General features: G+C 32.3%; 1 protein-coding gene across 2 annotated transcripts in view; it reads right to left on the bottom strand.

Moving 5' to 3' along the window:
- The window catches only part of TUBGCP3 (tubulin gamma complex associated protein 3), a 139911-nt gene that overhangs the window by 95735 nt on the left and 28211 nt on the right, over nucleotides 1-15965 (bottom strand). The window contains exons 2-4 of one of the 2 annotated variants that reach the window (XM_044667161.1): nucleotides 13420-13527; nucleotides 7340-7407; nucleotides 691-775 (exon numbers count right to left, since the gene is read on the bottom strand). In XM_044667161.1, the coding sequence (XP_044523096.1) occupies nucleotides 691-775; nucleotides 7340-7407; nucleotides 13420-13527 (261 nt within the window). The remainder of the gene's footprint in view (nucleotides 1-690; nucleotides 776-7339; nucleotides 7408-13419; nucleotides 13528-15965) is intronic. The other variant, XM_044667160.1, reaches the window with a different exon arrangement.

The following is a 15965-nucleotide window of genomic DNA, read 5'->3' as shown; positions in this document are numbered from 1 at the left end:
TTTTAAGATTAATTTATTTTCTATGTGCTCAAAAGTATCTCATCCAATTCAAATTCATTAAAAATAAATAATTCATGAATAGGTTATGATGTGATGCAGTGAATTAACTGTACATTTAACCAGGAAATTCTGTTCCATTAAAATTTTTTAAATAGCAAATAAGGAAGATAGGGGTTATCATGTCAATTTTGAAGAAAAATTTTTAAGAAGAACTGATTTTTAATTAAAAAAAATAAAAAGAATTGATTTTTATATAGTACATTAAAGGTTACAATGTATTTCATTTCATATACATGATTTCTGTTGCTCCTGATAACAATGGTACCCAGGGCTATTATTTGCCTTATTTTACAAATGGGGAAATTAAGACTGGAGGACATTGAATGATTAGCCAGTCACATAGCAAGGATTAAAACTCAAATACTCCAAGTCCAACATGCTATCACTTTTACTTGGCTGTCTAATTATAAAGGTGGCTTTAATTTTTTTTAAGCTATAAATTTCCAAAATTTCCATGAATTGACAGATTTTCTACTTTTCTAATGTTTTTACTATCTCGACTTCTTATATGTTTACTCCCTTTAAATAAAGTGTGATAAACTCTCTTTGCCCTTTCATCACATAAATACAAAAAAAAAAAAATCCTATTGGCTTTTAAAAAGCAACAAGTGGCTGGACTAAAATAAAAACAGTTTACCTTATTTGGTTGCTTTCTTGGATCTTCACTGAGGCTAAGCAGGAGGTAGAGTATTGACCATTTATTTTTCAAAATTCCCTGTTGTAGAGAAATAATTAAGACCAATTTTTTAAAATATTGCTTAATGAATCTCCTCATACTTTTATTTTCCTATACCTCTAAATTATTACTTCTAAAAAACATTACCTCCAAATACATAATAAAATCACTCAAAGGCATTACTTCTAAATATTTCAATTTCTTATTAGCCAGAAATAGGAGTTATCAAATTTCTAAAGATAATGTCCTTTAAAGATCACTAACATATATCCTTATGATATTTGCTCCAAAAGTCCTGTAATAAAAATAATTTTTCACTGATTACCAAACCCTTGGAAAAGAACATTTCCTTCCTATATGTGACAATTTTTTTAAAAAAACAAAACCAGCTTTCTAGTTTACTGACTACATAGAAGGTAAAATGATTTCTAATATCTGAAATGATGCAATATCAAGGAAACAAAATCAGGAAGGGAATTTACACAACAATGTAAAAAGAAAGAGCAAAACATGAAACTGTAAAAAACTATAATTACCAAACTTGGTCCCTTCAATGTAAGCCTGGAAGACTGGATTTGGAACACTACAGATAACAAAACTTTTTCAATGTGTTGAGTAGTTTTGCTGAATTGTTTTCTCTTTTTTTAATTCTTTGTTAGAAGGGATGGCTCTATGAGAAGAGGAAAGGGGATGTGCATAGAGAAATTCAGTTGATATCGAAATAAAATATATGTATAAGAAATGTTTTTAAAGTACATTGAGGCCAAATTCTATAAAAAATCCTATTTCCCAATAAGAAATAGTTTAAAAATAAAGATGGGGGAGAGGGACAATGCTGCCAAGGAACAATAAAATAATGCAGCAAATATTTTTAAATACTGTGTTAAATGAAAAGATAAACCTATCTTTATATGCTTTGTGCTTAAAATGTTATTATATGGCATATTATTACACTATAAAGAAGATGAACATTTCTGAGAAGCTTGAGATGACTAGTATGAAATGATGCAAATTAAAGAAGGAAGACCCAAAGGAATAATACAATACAATGACTACATCTATGTCAATTAAGACAACACTAAGTGGCACCAAAATTCATTCAAAAGCAATGGATACTCAGTGTACTGTACTAGTTGACTAAAATAAAAACTCTTCATTCCCTTTTCTTTAATAGATAGTAAACTTCTAAGGGAAAAGGTAACACAGATGCAATTATTCTGCTAGATTATTTGGCCTGTTTTGGGAGAATGCTCTTGGGAGCTGTTTGTTTTGCTTCTCCTATTTGCTTACTTCTCCTACTCTAAATGTCTGGTTTCTTTCAATGTCACCTATTTATATGAAGCCTTTTCTGATGCCTATCTAGCTCTTCATCCTTCTACTCGAAAAAATATTTATTAAGAATATTCTTTAATTATCACTTTTATTAATATCAACATTGCAAAAATTAAATATTTCTTTTGCCTACAAATATGTATACTTTACATATCCATGTGTATACATGGTACATCCTCTGATAAAAAGTAAACTTCTTGAGAACAAGGACTGTTCCACTTTTGCCTCTAAATTAATCTAGCATAGTCATCTAGAACAAAGCTCTTAATAAATCCTGAGTAATTGACTGATTAAAGGAAATTTTGATATTAAAATCAACATTTTCACAAGTTATAAATTAGAAGATAGTTTTTCATTTTTAAAAAATCTTCACTAAAATTCTCTGTATAGTAAACTTCCTTTTTATGAACACAAATAACTCTATACGACTACTAGTTATAGAAATATGTATAACATTATTTCAAATATAAAACTGTGATCAGTGATGTCATCAAATTAATGGGCCAAAATCAAAGTTGTTAATGTGTTTATTTTAATCTGTACTATATGCAGAAATAATTATATTAGGTTTGAATCAACATGAAGTTATTTGTTAAATGTTAACATTTAAAAGTTTAATTAAGCTATATTTTCTTTTTTTTTTTTTTACAGATTACACGTACATAGATTTCAAAAATATTTTTGTGATCCAGGTTCTCTCCCTCCCTGTAACTCCTCCCCGCTCTCCAAGACAGCAGGTAATCTGATATAAGTTACACATGTGCTATCATGAAATATATATTTTCCTATTTATCATGTTGTGAAAGAAGATACTTTGCTTATACTAGGGAAACATTCATGAAGAAAATAAAGTGAAGAATGGTATGCTTCGATCTGTATTCCGCCTCCCTCAGTTCTTCTATGGTAAAGGAAGCCTTTTTTATCATGTATCCCTTGTGTTGTTTTGAATTCTTGCATTGTTGATAATAGCTGTTATTTCACAGTTGATCATCATACATTATTACTATTACTGTGTACAATGTTATGCTAGTTCTGCTCACTTGACTTTATATCACTTCATATAAGTCCAGATTTTTTTGTGATCCTCTTGCACATCATTTCTTAAGTAGTACATTCCATTATAATCACATACTATAACTTATTCAGCCAATCCCAACTCATAGAAATCCCTTTAGTTTCTGGTTCTTTTCTACCACAAACTACCATATGTATCTCTTTTAGCAAAAATATCTTTAAAATTTCCATTGTTAAAATCACTTAAATTTACAATGGAAATAAGTAAATCCCTTCTAAACTCTAGGATCCTGGGATTTATATTACTAAAAATGTGTACTATATACATGGCCAGGAAAATTACGTTGAAAAAAAACAGTGAATCACATATTGTGTGAATATATTAATCATATGCAAAAACTGCTGGGAAAATTGGAAAACAATATGGGAAAGATTAAGTTTAGATCAACATCTCACAACCTACACCAAGATAAATTCAGAATGGGTGAAAGACTTGAATATAAACAAAATGTAAAATAAATAATTGATTATATTAAATTAAAAAGGTTTTGTACAAACAAAAACAATGCAACCAAAATCAGAAGGGAAACAACAAACTGGGAAAAAATCTTTATAACAAAAAATTCTGACAGTTGTCTAATTACTCAAATATACAAGGAGCTAAATCAGTTGTATAAAAAATCAAGCCATTCCCCAATTGATAAATGGGCAAGGGACATGAATAGGCAATTTTCAGATAAAGAAATCAAAAGCAGCAAAGTCATATATTTAAAGGGATTCAAATTCAGCTCCTCTGAAAGCTTACAAAAATGGTAAGGTCTGGGGATGTTTAATTCAAAGATCCTCTAGGTGGTACTACAGCATTGGGTGAGAAATAGCATATAACTGACAAGCTAGACACATTATTGTTTATCTTTCCTTATCCTTCCCTTCCAATTTTCTTATAGTTTATAACAATCTTAATGACATTATACTCAAAGAACAATTTAGAGCAGTTGATGCCAAACTCAAATAGAAACAAGGATCACTAAATAATATATAAAGATTCCTATTGGCCAAAAACTGACTTAGAAAAAACACTTATAAACATTAACCATGTTTTACTGTATTTTTATTTTCTTAAATATTTCTCAATTACATTTAAATCTGATTATGACTGTATTCAAGAAATGTTATGCATATTAGAGGGGCCAAGTGGTTGACACTTCTACTTTAAAATATAGGAAAGATTGTGTTGAGTGTCTAAAACAAAAAATTAGAGTATCACTAAGTTATTGAGCAATATGGATATTTGGAAGATAAGGACATAAAATATTAATGGTATATACCAAATATGATTTTTAAATTTTCACATTGAAGTCTTTTAGACACTCCCCAAGATATAAACCTATTAATATAAAAAAGGGGGGAAGGGTAGCAGGTAAACATTTAGAAATGGTCACTGTTACTTTCCCAGAGAGGCAAGCGCCACCATCAACAGCTTTCCAAATATTTTCACTTTAGTTATAGAGACTATTAAAAAAGGTAAAAAGTGTTTTTCAGATTAGAAGTGGGCACATACCGGCACTGTATACCTAACTGATTCTTATATATCCATATTCATATCCATATTCTTAAATGAATTCATTCTTATGAACTCATATGCTGAAACTATCAATCAGTGAAAGCAAATATTCTAATATAATCTGCTAAACCAGCTCAGTGAGATGTCAAAGATTCATCTTCTCTGAAATGAAATGCCAACAATATTTAATACACTCTCTCAAGTACTCAAAGGCATTTATAAATTTATGTTTTTGGGAGTTTCCTCCCACAATGCAGTCATAACCCACAGTATGTTAAACTCAAATACCAGCCAGGTCCAAATAACAATGCCAACAATCTCAAGAGTAGCAAATAATAAGACTCCTACCAACCATGTATGTAGCACCAGCTGACAAAGTGAGAAAAAAGAAAAATGGGATTGAAGAATAAGGGTTCTTGATTTATTGTGTGGGTCAAAGATATACATACACACACACTTTAAGCAATCTAGTGAAGCCTACTGGCCCTCTCCTCAAAGTATTTTTAAATACACAAAATAAAAGATATAGCATAAAAAATTATTTATAATGCTTATCAAAAAAAATTTTTTAAGTTCATGTACCCCAAGTTTTAAGTTCATGTACCTCAAGAATCCCTAGTAAGTAAGAAAGTTTGATTTTATACAAATTTGATTATACAGATTTTTGTAATTTTTATGAACAGTTAGAAAATGTATTTCTTAGTTTTTATTTTAAACTTGTCTAATTTCTAGTTTAGAAATAGTATGGTTTTCTACTTTTTTTTTTTTGGCAAATGTGTAATATTTCAAGTACAATATAGGTATAAGCTTTTTATGAATCCAGAAACACTATTACCATGTTTTACATTGCTCTTGGAAGGAGAAATAAATGAGTTCTAAACTTCTTGAGACTTAAATTTTAACTTTGAAAACACAATCCATTTCAAGTAGGAAATGTCCTGTATATGACATATACATAGGCTCACTTGCCAAGTTTTTTCAGGGTTGTACTTTTCACTTTCAGAAACTTCAGGCTAAAGTATATGAAACTAAAAACTTCATACTCTCTTTTTTAAGGACTCATGATAAATTTTTAAAAGGGGAAAGAAGCAAGAAAAGCAAATGAGACAATATTTTGAAATAGATTGCAAAGTTAAGCATATAAACAAATATAGGAGAAAAGATTCTCATTTTTTGCTTCCCAAATAAAGTCAAAAGGAGAATAAAAAATTATACTAAAAGTTCTAATACTGATCAACCAAAAAGAAGAGAGATGTATAAGAATACATCTCCATGTAGAATATACACTCCATGACAGTAAAGGATTGTTTTACTATTGTCTTTGTGTTCCAGGTGATTATCATGCAACTTTACAGAAAGTAAACACTCAATTTTTAAAATTTGAATTGAATTTATTAAATATAAAATTATAGGATCTCTTACTCAAATAAAAGTATGGCCAGAAGTCTCATGCCCACTGTAGCAGATTATTCTGTTGTCTCTTACTTACTCTTCCTCAGAACCCTGATAATATTTAATTTAGCCCCCAGTTTTTTCCCCATAAGAATTCTCACTCTTGTATCTCTGATTTTGTGTGTAGGGTGTGTTTTAAATTAAGAAATATTTAAAATGGAAAGAATACCTTTCAAATTTGGTTTAAATTTAATTCATAAAGTTCTATGGCAATATGGTGGCATAGATAGCTGGCCCATTAGTCTTGGAGATCAGCTGAATCATCAATTAAATAAAATTGAAAAACTAATCTAAGACAAATCTCAAAGATGAATAATCTCTGAAAAGAAATAAGATGAACGTTTAGTTATTTATCATCTTGGTCTCAAGTCAATGATTTTGTTAAATGAACATGAAGAAATTTTGGAACACAATCGATATACAAGAATCTTTAATAAGGACTGAAAACCTTTTTTTAAATATGAGAGAACTATTAAGAGTTCAAAGAAAGGAAAATTTAGAGTTGATAAAAGAAACAAAAAAAATATCTTGTATAATAATCCCACATTAATGAGCATCTAAAATAAGAGAGGAAAAACAATAATTATGGTATTTTAGGAAACAAATGGAAACCAATTTGAGGAAGCTCTTCTTTTAAGGAGTCAATTTTATGATTCTACATTTATTTCAATCTATAGAGTTTTGGTAGATTTTTTTAATAAAAAAATTTAAGTTAAGAAACTTTTAACTTTCAGGAATAAACAACATATCTCATTAAAGTGTAAAACTAAAAGATTTTTAAAATTCAAATCAATATCAATACATTTTATGGTCAATTATACTTTTTTTTAAAGTACAGTTAGACAGATAAGCTTTTATGATTATGAATAAGTAAACCTTTTTGCCCATCTCCTTCCTTCCTATAATGATTTCAAGCAATTGTACACAAATTTAGTATGCAAATACTGCTGATTTATTCCATATTTTATATACAAGGTAGTGACTTTCCTTTCATAACATAGGCAATTTAGCATTAGGCCCAAATAAAGTACATATGCGCTTATAGTAAAGTGAAGCTCCCCACTCAAGACATAAGATGACAAAAGATTACCAAAGCTAGCCCTAGGCTCTTAATAAACCACAATCTAAAATTAAAAGTCATTACGCAATACAAATGTGGTTAATGTAATACCAGAAAAACTGATCTTATACCACTATCCTTATTATTAGTGAAATAGACTTTCATATAATTAATATAATACCTGTGAATGGAGTTTCCTGTGAAGTTCTGAAAATAATGCAGCATCTGCTTCCCTTCTTTGTCGAACAACTGAAAAGTTAGAAAAATTAAAGGAAAAAATAAAGCATTCATATGTATTGCAATTCATTTTTATAACTATTTTACCTATTAATAATCTCACCACTGTGATACTATTTATCTTTACTTCTAGCTATTTCACTATATTACTAGATCCCCATATATATCTGTGAATAGATTTTCTTTCATCCAACAAACAGAAAATTTCTTTATTTCTTCAAATAGATTCATGCTGAAAAGCTATGACTTGCATAAATCTCTCATAATCTTTTTTTCCTATGTCCTAGAAAAGTCTCACTAATGTTTTAAGGCAGCTCCAAAACTATCCCAAATGTAGGGGGTGATCTAAAAACAATTTTTCACTTGTTCTGGAGAACAGACAGGAGGTATGTTGAAAGATCATGACTGACCAAGAATTATTAGGATCATATCCTTAAAGAAACTAGAACCTCCAGCAGAGGATCTGGAATGAACCTAAACTACATAAGGATTGCAGGCTGAGTCAGCCCAAGATGAATAATATATTGTGTGGGGCTAATTTCCAGAGTTTATAAACAGCATCAATCCCAATTCAAATTTGTATTCAAACCAAGATAGGAAAAAATGCAAAGGGATAAATACTAAGTGTTTGGTACTCTGGAATAAATCATAATTAATTTTCAGATAATTGCTTCTAGAAGAAAATATAAAATAAATTTAGTAGCTTTCTGTAATTTTCTAGTTTATATCAAGGTTATGACAAATACTTATTCAAAGAAGTAAGTAAATGAAACTAATGTTTGAAAAAGTATTTATTAAGTGCTTACTATATACAAAGTACTGTATTAAGTCTTGAGGATAGAAAACAGAAAGGTAGCAAGTCCCTGTTCTCAAGGAACTCAGCAGAGAAGACAGCACATATATATTTCAAGTGTAAGACTAATGGAAAGATCCTAAGACTTTTAGGGTATAGCTGCAACTCATGAAAGAGAGGAAAATAAATGTCCCAGGTACAGAGTAGAAGAAAAAGAGTCAATGACCAATCAATTTATCACCTCAAAAAATAGCATTTCTAATGAAAATTCCAAGTCAATATTCTAAAACCACATATATCCTAGAATAAGCAGATGAGATACACACAACTAAAGGGAGTACAATATGAAAAGAAAAGGCTGGTAGAACTTTCATTTTGATACTGTTGTAGAGATTGAAATTCCATAAAGGAACTATGCATGTGGGATATTCATAGGAGATTCATTTTGAAATAGTTGATAAACAACTGGCAATGCAGGACTACAGCTCAAGAGAGAGACTAATACATGAGTTGATGGGGATTTGATTGGGGATGTAGACTCTAAATGATCACCCTAATGCAAATATTAATAATATAGAAATAGGTCTTGATCAATGACACATGTAAAACCCAGTGGAATTGTGTGCTGGCTATGGGAGGGGGGGGGGACGAGGGGACAGAAAGAACATGAATCATGTAACCATGGAAAAATACTCAATTAATTAATTAATTAAAGTTTTTAAAAAGAGAGAGACTAATGTGAAATATACATACAAGGGAATCTTTTACATACAGTTGGTAATTGAAAACATTAAAGTTGATTGGGGTGGCATTTATTAAGTGCCTACTATGTCAAGGCACTGTGGTTAAGTGCTTTATCAATATTTTATCAGTTGACTGAGCCTCATAATAACCCAGAGAAATAGGTACTATACTACAACAGGACAGGGCAACAGACTGGGAATAACCTACATACACCTCAAGAATAGGTTTGGCAGTTGGAGGGAGTGACAGTTAGGATCCAACTGCAACACAGATCAGCCAGTGAACCTATTAACTACATAGGGATTGAGTAAAACCAAGGAGGTTAAGTAAACCAGTTTTAATTAGATAGAATTTAGTCTGAAGGAAGGGAAAAGGGGTTTCTGTTCTAACAAACTATGGGCAGGTTTCTGGGTCAGGGAAGGAATTTAATCTACACTAAACTATAGGCTATCAGGGCATAGCTGGGCTAGCAGGAAGGGAAGTGTGATCCTCACTGCTGAGTCCTGTCCAAATCCAGTGGTCACATGGCTCTCCCAGGTCCTCAGCTAGTAATCCAGAGATGGATAAAGTTAGGGAATTAAACCAGCCTGAGATGACCAGCAGCCCAGGTCAGGTTTGATATTCTCAACCTAACTTCCCAGAGATAGATGATTCTTCCTCCAGGATATAATCTTCACTTTCCCTGAGGTTTCCCACTGTGTCAGTTGATCAGTTTCAACCTGCACTCAGCCAACATGGAGTCCATCCCAAGAGAGAGAGCCACTTCCTACTTCCCCGTTCCATTTAGAATTCTCCAGCCTTGCCTGATAAGCCTCTTAATAACTAATCTTAAATATCGATACCTTATTTATTAATTTCTACAACACAACCCACAGGACAAAGAAAGAAGCCTCATAAGGAAAATGCTTATAAATTAACAATATAAAACACTTATCTTTAAAGGGCTTCCTCATGTACCTTCCTAAATCAGTTATCTTCCTAAATCAGGCTCCTGGCCCAAGACAGCTATAATGAGCCAAATCTGACTGAATGAATGGAATGAATTAAGATATTAAAAAAGTATCCAATATAACTAAAAAATTTACTAACAATAACGGAAAATGTTACTCAGCAAGGATACGATACTGGTTCAGATACATATAGTCACTTTTCTCTACATATAAAAATGTATCTGTTCAGTAGTATACTGGGTCAAATTGGAGTGATGACTCACAATGAAATAAAATAAGTATCAAGTCTGAGGGGGATTGACTACTTGTAGACTAGCATTTTCATGTCCCAAGTAATCATGAAGCCACATCAAAAACTTGGACCCCAGGGATCGGGACTTATCAAGGATCAAGCACAGCATCCCTATCTTTTAAAGAACTAGTCCAACCTATATGTCAATGACCTGAGAAGGCATTATTTCTACCATAAGAGTCAAGGGGAAAGTTGAGGTGGGAGGCCAATGTCTGTGGCTATATCAGGTCTGAAGGAAAAGGGATTTGAAACAGCTAGAGCCAGTACAATATCCACAGAGGTTACTAAAGGCAACAAACCAGGACAACAAATAATAACCTCAAGACAAGGAAGCAGAAGCAGTCTTGGAGCTCAACCTTGGGAATATGCCCCCTAGCAAATGAGAAACCAGAAAATGAGCAACAGAAAAAAACTCTTCTCCTCCCCCCCCCCCCCCCCCAAAAGAGGTCAAAACACTAAAGATTCAAGGAAAAGATCTTTAAAAAATAGAAGCAAATAAATCAAGTGAAGATCCGAAAACAAGAAAAAAGAAAGTTTAGTAAATCATCAAAGAGAATACAAAGCTCACTTAAATACTTTTTTTTAAAAAGGAAACAAAAAGAAACTCCAGAATGGCTTAAAAGAGAACTGAAATCCATGAAAAAAAGAAATTAGAAATTACTATAGGTCAGACCTTATAACTTTTGAAGCAGAATTTTTAAATATCAATTGAGTTCCTGGCTGTGTGACTCTGGGCAAGTTACTTCACCCCCATTGCCTAGCCCTTACCACTCCTCTGCCTTGGAACCAATACACAATATTGATTCTAAGATGGAACATACAGTTGTTTTTTTTTTTAATTGAGTAATGATTAAATAAGTTGTACATGAATGTTTGGAATAATATTGTCCTCTATGAAGAAAATGATAATTTCAAAAACAAAGAAAGATTTATTTGAATTGAAGAGTAAGCAAAAAGAATGAATAATTTATATTTTAACATCAATATTATAAAAATAAGTAATTATGAAAATTTTTATAAATTAAAAATATAATAAGAAAAATCAAGAAGACAATATACAACGATAGCATAAAGACATAAATTTGCAAAACCATTAAGAATTATGAACAATACAGCACTATGGCTAAATCCAGAAGATTGAGAATAAAAGATACTATGTACTATTAAGTATAAATTTAGGGAGTAAAGGATGAATATATGTTTCAGTGTAAGTGTGTACATATATATATATGTGTGTGTGTGTATATATATATATATATATATATATCCATTGAGAATTTGTTTTACTTGATGATGTTATATGAAACATTTTTTATTTTTCCCCTCAGCAGGGGTAAGAGAAAAAAAGATTTCTTTTAATTTTAAAAAATTCAGAAAACTAAAAGGTTGGATGGAGATATAAATCTTAGATACCTTAGTACCTTAGATATAAAAAGTTGCATAAACTTTCAGATAAGGTCACTATATTGTTAGATTTACCAACTGGCTTTTACTCTATTACAAGAGACTTCTTATAAGTATTTTTTCCTATAAAAATAAAAAACACATCAATAAAACTTTTAAAACTTGTGTGTACATTTATTATCAGATTGCTAAAAATGGAATCCGCAAAAGCCTATTAAAAAAAAAATAAAAAATTCAAAGTGGTAGAGCCAACATGGAGGAGTAACTAGAGCAGCAACTCCATGTTACCACGAGAAGCCTTTCCACCCAAGATTAAAATATCACCACAAAACAAATATAAGAGTGAAAAAAAACAACAACAAGAAGACAGAGTGAAACAACTATCAAGAAAAGAAAAACCCAAAAAGTATGTACACAACATCTGGAGCACTGGGGTAAGAGGAGGTCAGAGCCAGCAAGAGGCTGTAGCAAGGAGTAAAGAGCAAGCCAAGAACAAACTATACTCCTCTACCCCCACCCCATATCTGTTTTCCTGGGTTCCGAACTTAATCACAAGCTAACATTCTGATCCTGAGATCCTGCCTAGGCAAATACTGGTCCAAGTCAACAATACACCTCTTAAAATGTCAAACCTGTGTACAAGTCCAGAGGCCCAGCCCACCACAATCTGGGATGAAGGGGGCTGATCCCTGTGGGCCCAGAGTGAAGCCAGGAATCCCAGTCAGAGGTTGGGATGAGGACATAATTCTCAGTTTAGCATGAGGACACAGTTCACAGGGGAGCCAATCCAGATCTTTTTGCCCAAAACTAAAGGAGGAGCTTAAGGACAGGTCAATCAAGGGTGTGCCTGATTGGATGAACACAGTGAGACCAAAAACTTGAGCCTAAGCTTGGGGCTAGAATTTGATCAGCCCCTGATTTGATCAAGTTCAGACTGAGATCAAAAGCTTACACCCAAATCTGAGGAAAATCTTTAAGCTATCTGCATCTCAAGGGTCAATTGAATCAGCAGGGGAAGGGGGCTCTCAGAGTTCTCAGCCCTCAGACCATCTAGAAAACTAGTAACAACTCAGAAAATAAGCTGAGAATAACATCAAGGAAGGACTGATGTTTAAGAGGGTACCCCAACTTCCCAGAAAATAGAGCCTACCTATAATTAGATAGGAAAAATGAACAGACAACAAAAAAAGGACCTAACTCTAAAGGACCATTACGGAGAAAAAGAGCAAGGTACAGACACTGAAGGATAGTGAAAGCAAAGGAAACACTCACAAAGTCCCAAAGAAAAATATGGATTAGACACAGTCAGGAAGAGCTCAAAAAAGACTTCAAAAACCAATTAAAAGAGGCAAAGGAAAATTGGAGAAGAGAAATGAAAGTGATGCAAGAAGAAATGAGCCAACTGAAAAAGGAGAACCAAAAACTGAATGGAAATAGAGTATTATATCTTTTTCTAAACAGTACATAATGGTACCTTTGCAAAAAACTGACCATATAATAGGGTACAAACTTTACAACCAAATGTAGAAAAGTAGAAATAGTAAATGTATCCTTTTCAGATCACAATGCAATAAAAATTACAAAGGACAGCAAAAAGACGGACTAAAATTTAATTAGAAACTAAATAATCTTATCCTAAAGAATTAATGAGTCAAAGAACAAATCATAGAAACAATCAACAATTTCATTAAAGACAAGTGACCTAGATCACTTCTATTTTTAATAAGATACATAATTCAAATTCATTAAAGACAAATTAATTAACATGAAAAAAGTATTCAGATTCCTTTAGAAGCATTTGGTAATCTAATAATTAGAAAAAATTAATAAAAAATACTTACGTTCTTTCTTGATTTTTTCAGCTACTAGAAATTCATCTCTTTCAACAGTTGGGGCAAAGTTGCTACCAATAACACGAACTGCATATTGAAACTGTTGGGCTACATCAGCTGAAAGAGAAAAAGTTTAATTAGTCTATTTAAAGAAAAAAGGCTTTTGAATAAATATAATTTTCACTATCAAGTTAATTTTGACTTAGTTTTCTAAAGAAGAATCATGAAATCTATGGCATAAATGCTTTAGTTAACTAAGGCTACTGTGTAATTAGAAATCTTGTAACTTTGAACTACATTACCCAGGAGCCCACTGACTTCCTATCATTATAAGCTGATGTAGACAGTAGATAAATTCATTGGATTTCCGTATCTAGCCCTCTTTCCTTCCTATGAGGGCAGCTGTGAACACAGGACTTTTGAACAGGTAGATTAGCTTGGGCACGTGGTTTTATTTTGTTACCTTTTTACTCCTTTACTTCTAGTGATTAATAAATCTTATAAAAATAATATCTGAAGTTACTGTAAATTCATTTTAATTTTTACACTATTAACTCAGAGAATGGATAACATTTATTGAATCACTATTATTTACTGAATTGAGCATTAGCCAAACTTTTATTTTTGAGTCCCATTATGATACTTAAATAGGTTTGGCCTTACATTTAGATAGAATAGTTTTAGTGAAATAATATTTTAAACCAAATTTAGGCTCAAAAGTCATCACAGAATATGAGGCAAAAATTACATGTAGCAAGAAATTATCCCTGAAAAACCTTAAAATAGACCATAGGATATATGGAAGGAAGTAATGTGAAATAAGGCTAAAAAGATATGAAGGGACCAGACTAAGAAGAGATGTAAAAGATAACAGTTTATAGTTGAACCTAAAGGTAACAGAAAGCCACTGGAATAGTTATGTTACATAAAATATAAGAAAATCCATTTTTCAGCAGTATGAAAGATGGACTAGAACAGGGAAAGACTTGAATCAAGGAGTCCAAATACAAGGCTACTTTTGACTTCTTGAACATATAATCAACATGATGGATAACTAAACATTTTCTCAAATTCAACCAACCTTTCTAACCTCTGAGCCTAGAAGATCAAAAGCAATAAGCCAATGTTCCCTGTCTCTACCATCTAAAATGCCAAGAATCCTATAAAATTAGTAAATCAGTGAACTCACATATGAGAAGACAAATCCCTAATGCCTCCATTATTTACTAAACAAGCTACCATGTTATGTCAGTAAGCCTTCTCAAACCTACCCACAAGCTTGCAAAAGAATTCACCTCCCCACTCCCATGGAAAACCAAAAGGCAAAAGCTTCCTCTGGATTCTGTGTTGTGACAAAGTTCCAAGAATTAGGAACAGAAAGAAGTGGAATAGGGCATACCTGTGTGTGCCTAAGTTGCATTCCACTAAACCTAAGGAAAGAAGATAGAATCTGAGATGGGTCAGTTTTGATCCCCTAGAACAGTGATGGGCAAACTATGGCCCACACAGGCCAGATGCGGCCCTTGAAATGTTCTATCTGGCCCTGCAACATTATTCCTAATCTGGAGAATACAATGAGTAGGATACAATACAATGAAACTTCGAAAGAGTTGCCTTAGAAATAGACTGACAGATGAGTATTTCCTTTCCTTTGGCCCCCTCTTTAAAAAGTTTGCCCATCACTGCCCTAGAAGTCATTTGAGAAAGAACCATAAGACCTAGAAGGAATCTGAGAAGGCTTTAAGGTCTAATTCCTAGGGAAATTATGATTAAAAAAAATCAGAAAATGAGCAATAAATATGAGGTAGGAGAAAATCGAATTTACCAAAGATCTCAGGAGGAAAGCAAAACTCAATAATGTTAAAAGGAAATACACTGGTGCTGGAGTTGTGAACTGATCCAACCATTCTAGAAGGCAATTTGGAATTATGCCCAAAGGACTTTAAAAGAATGCATACCCTTTGATCCAGCAATACCACTAATAGGTTTGTACCTCAAAGAGATAATAATGAAAAAAGTTTGTACAAAAATATTCATAGCCTCGTTCTTTGTGGTGGCAAAAAAATTGGAAAAAGGGGGTGTCCTTCAATTGGGTAATGGCTGAACAAATTGTGGTATATGATGGTAATGGAATATTATTGTGCTATAAGGAATGATGACCTGGAGGATTTCTATATGAACTGGAAGAACCTCAATGAACTGATGCAGAGTGAAATGAGCAGAACCAAGAGAACATTGTACACATAAAGTGAAACACTGTGGAACTATCCAATGTAACAGTCTTTACTACTAGCAGCAACACAATGATCCAAGACCTTCTCAAGAGATTTATGAGAAAGAATGCTATCTACATCAAGAGAAAGAACTGTGGGAGTAGAAATGCAGAAGAAAAACATATGACTTATCACTTATCACTTGTTTATATGGGTGTATGATTTGGGGTTTTGTCTTAAAAGTTTGCTCTATTGCAAAAGTTAAAGCAAAACCATCCAGAATTTCAAACATCCTCTGGGGATGGGGGGTGGATCTTTGAAGGTGTCCCCCATGGATGGGGG

This window comes from Gracilinanus agilis, chromosome 3 (genome assembly GCF_016433145.1).
Source record: "Gracilinanus agilis isolate LMUSP501 chromosome 3, AgileGrace, whole genome shotgun sequence".
Classification (NCBI taxonomy): Eukaryota; Metazoa; Chordata; class Mammalia; order Didelphimorphia; family Didelphidae; genus Gracilinanus; species Gracilinanus agilis.
This window is presented reverse-complemented; position numbering and strand designations above follow the sequence as displayed.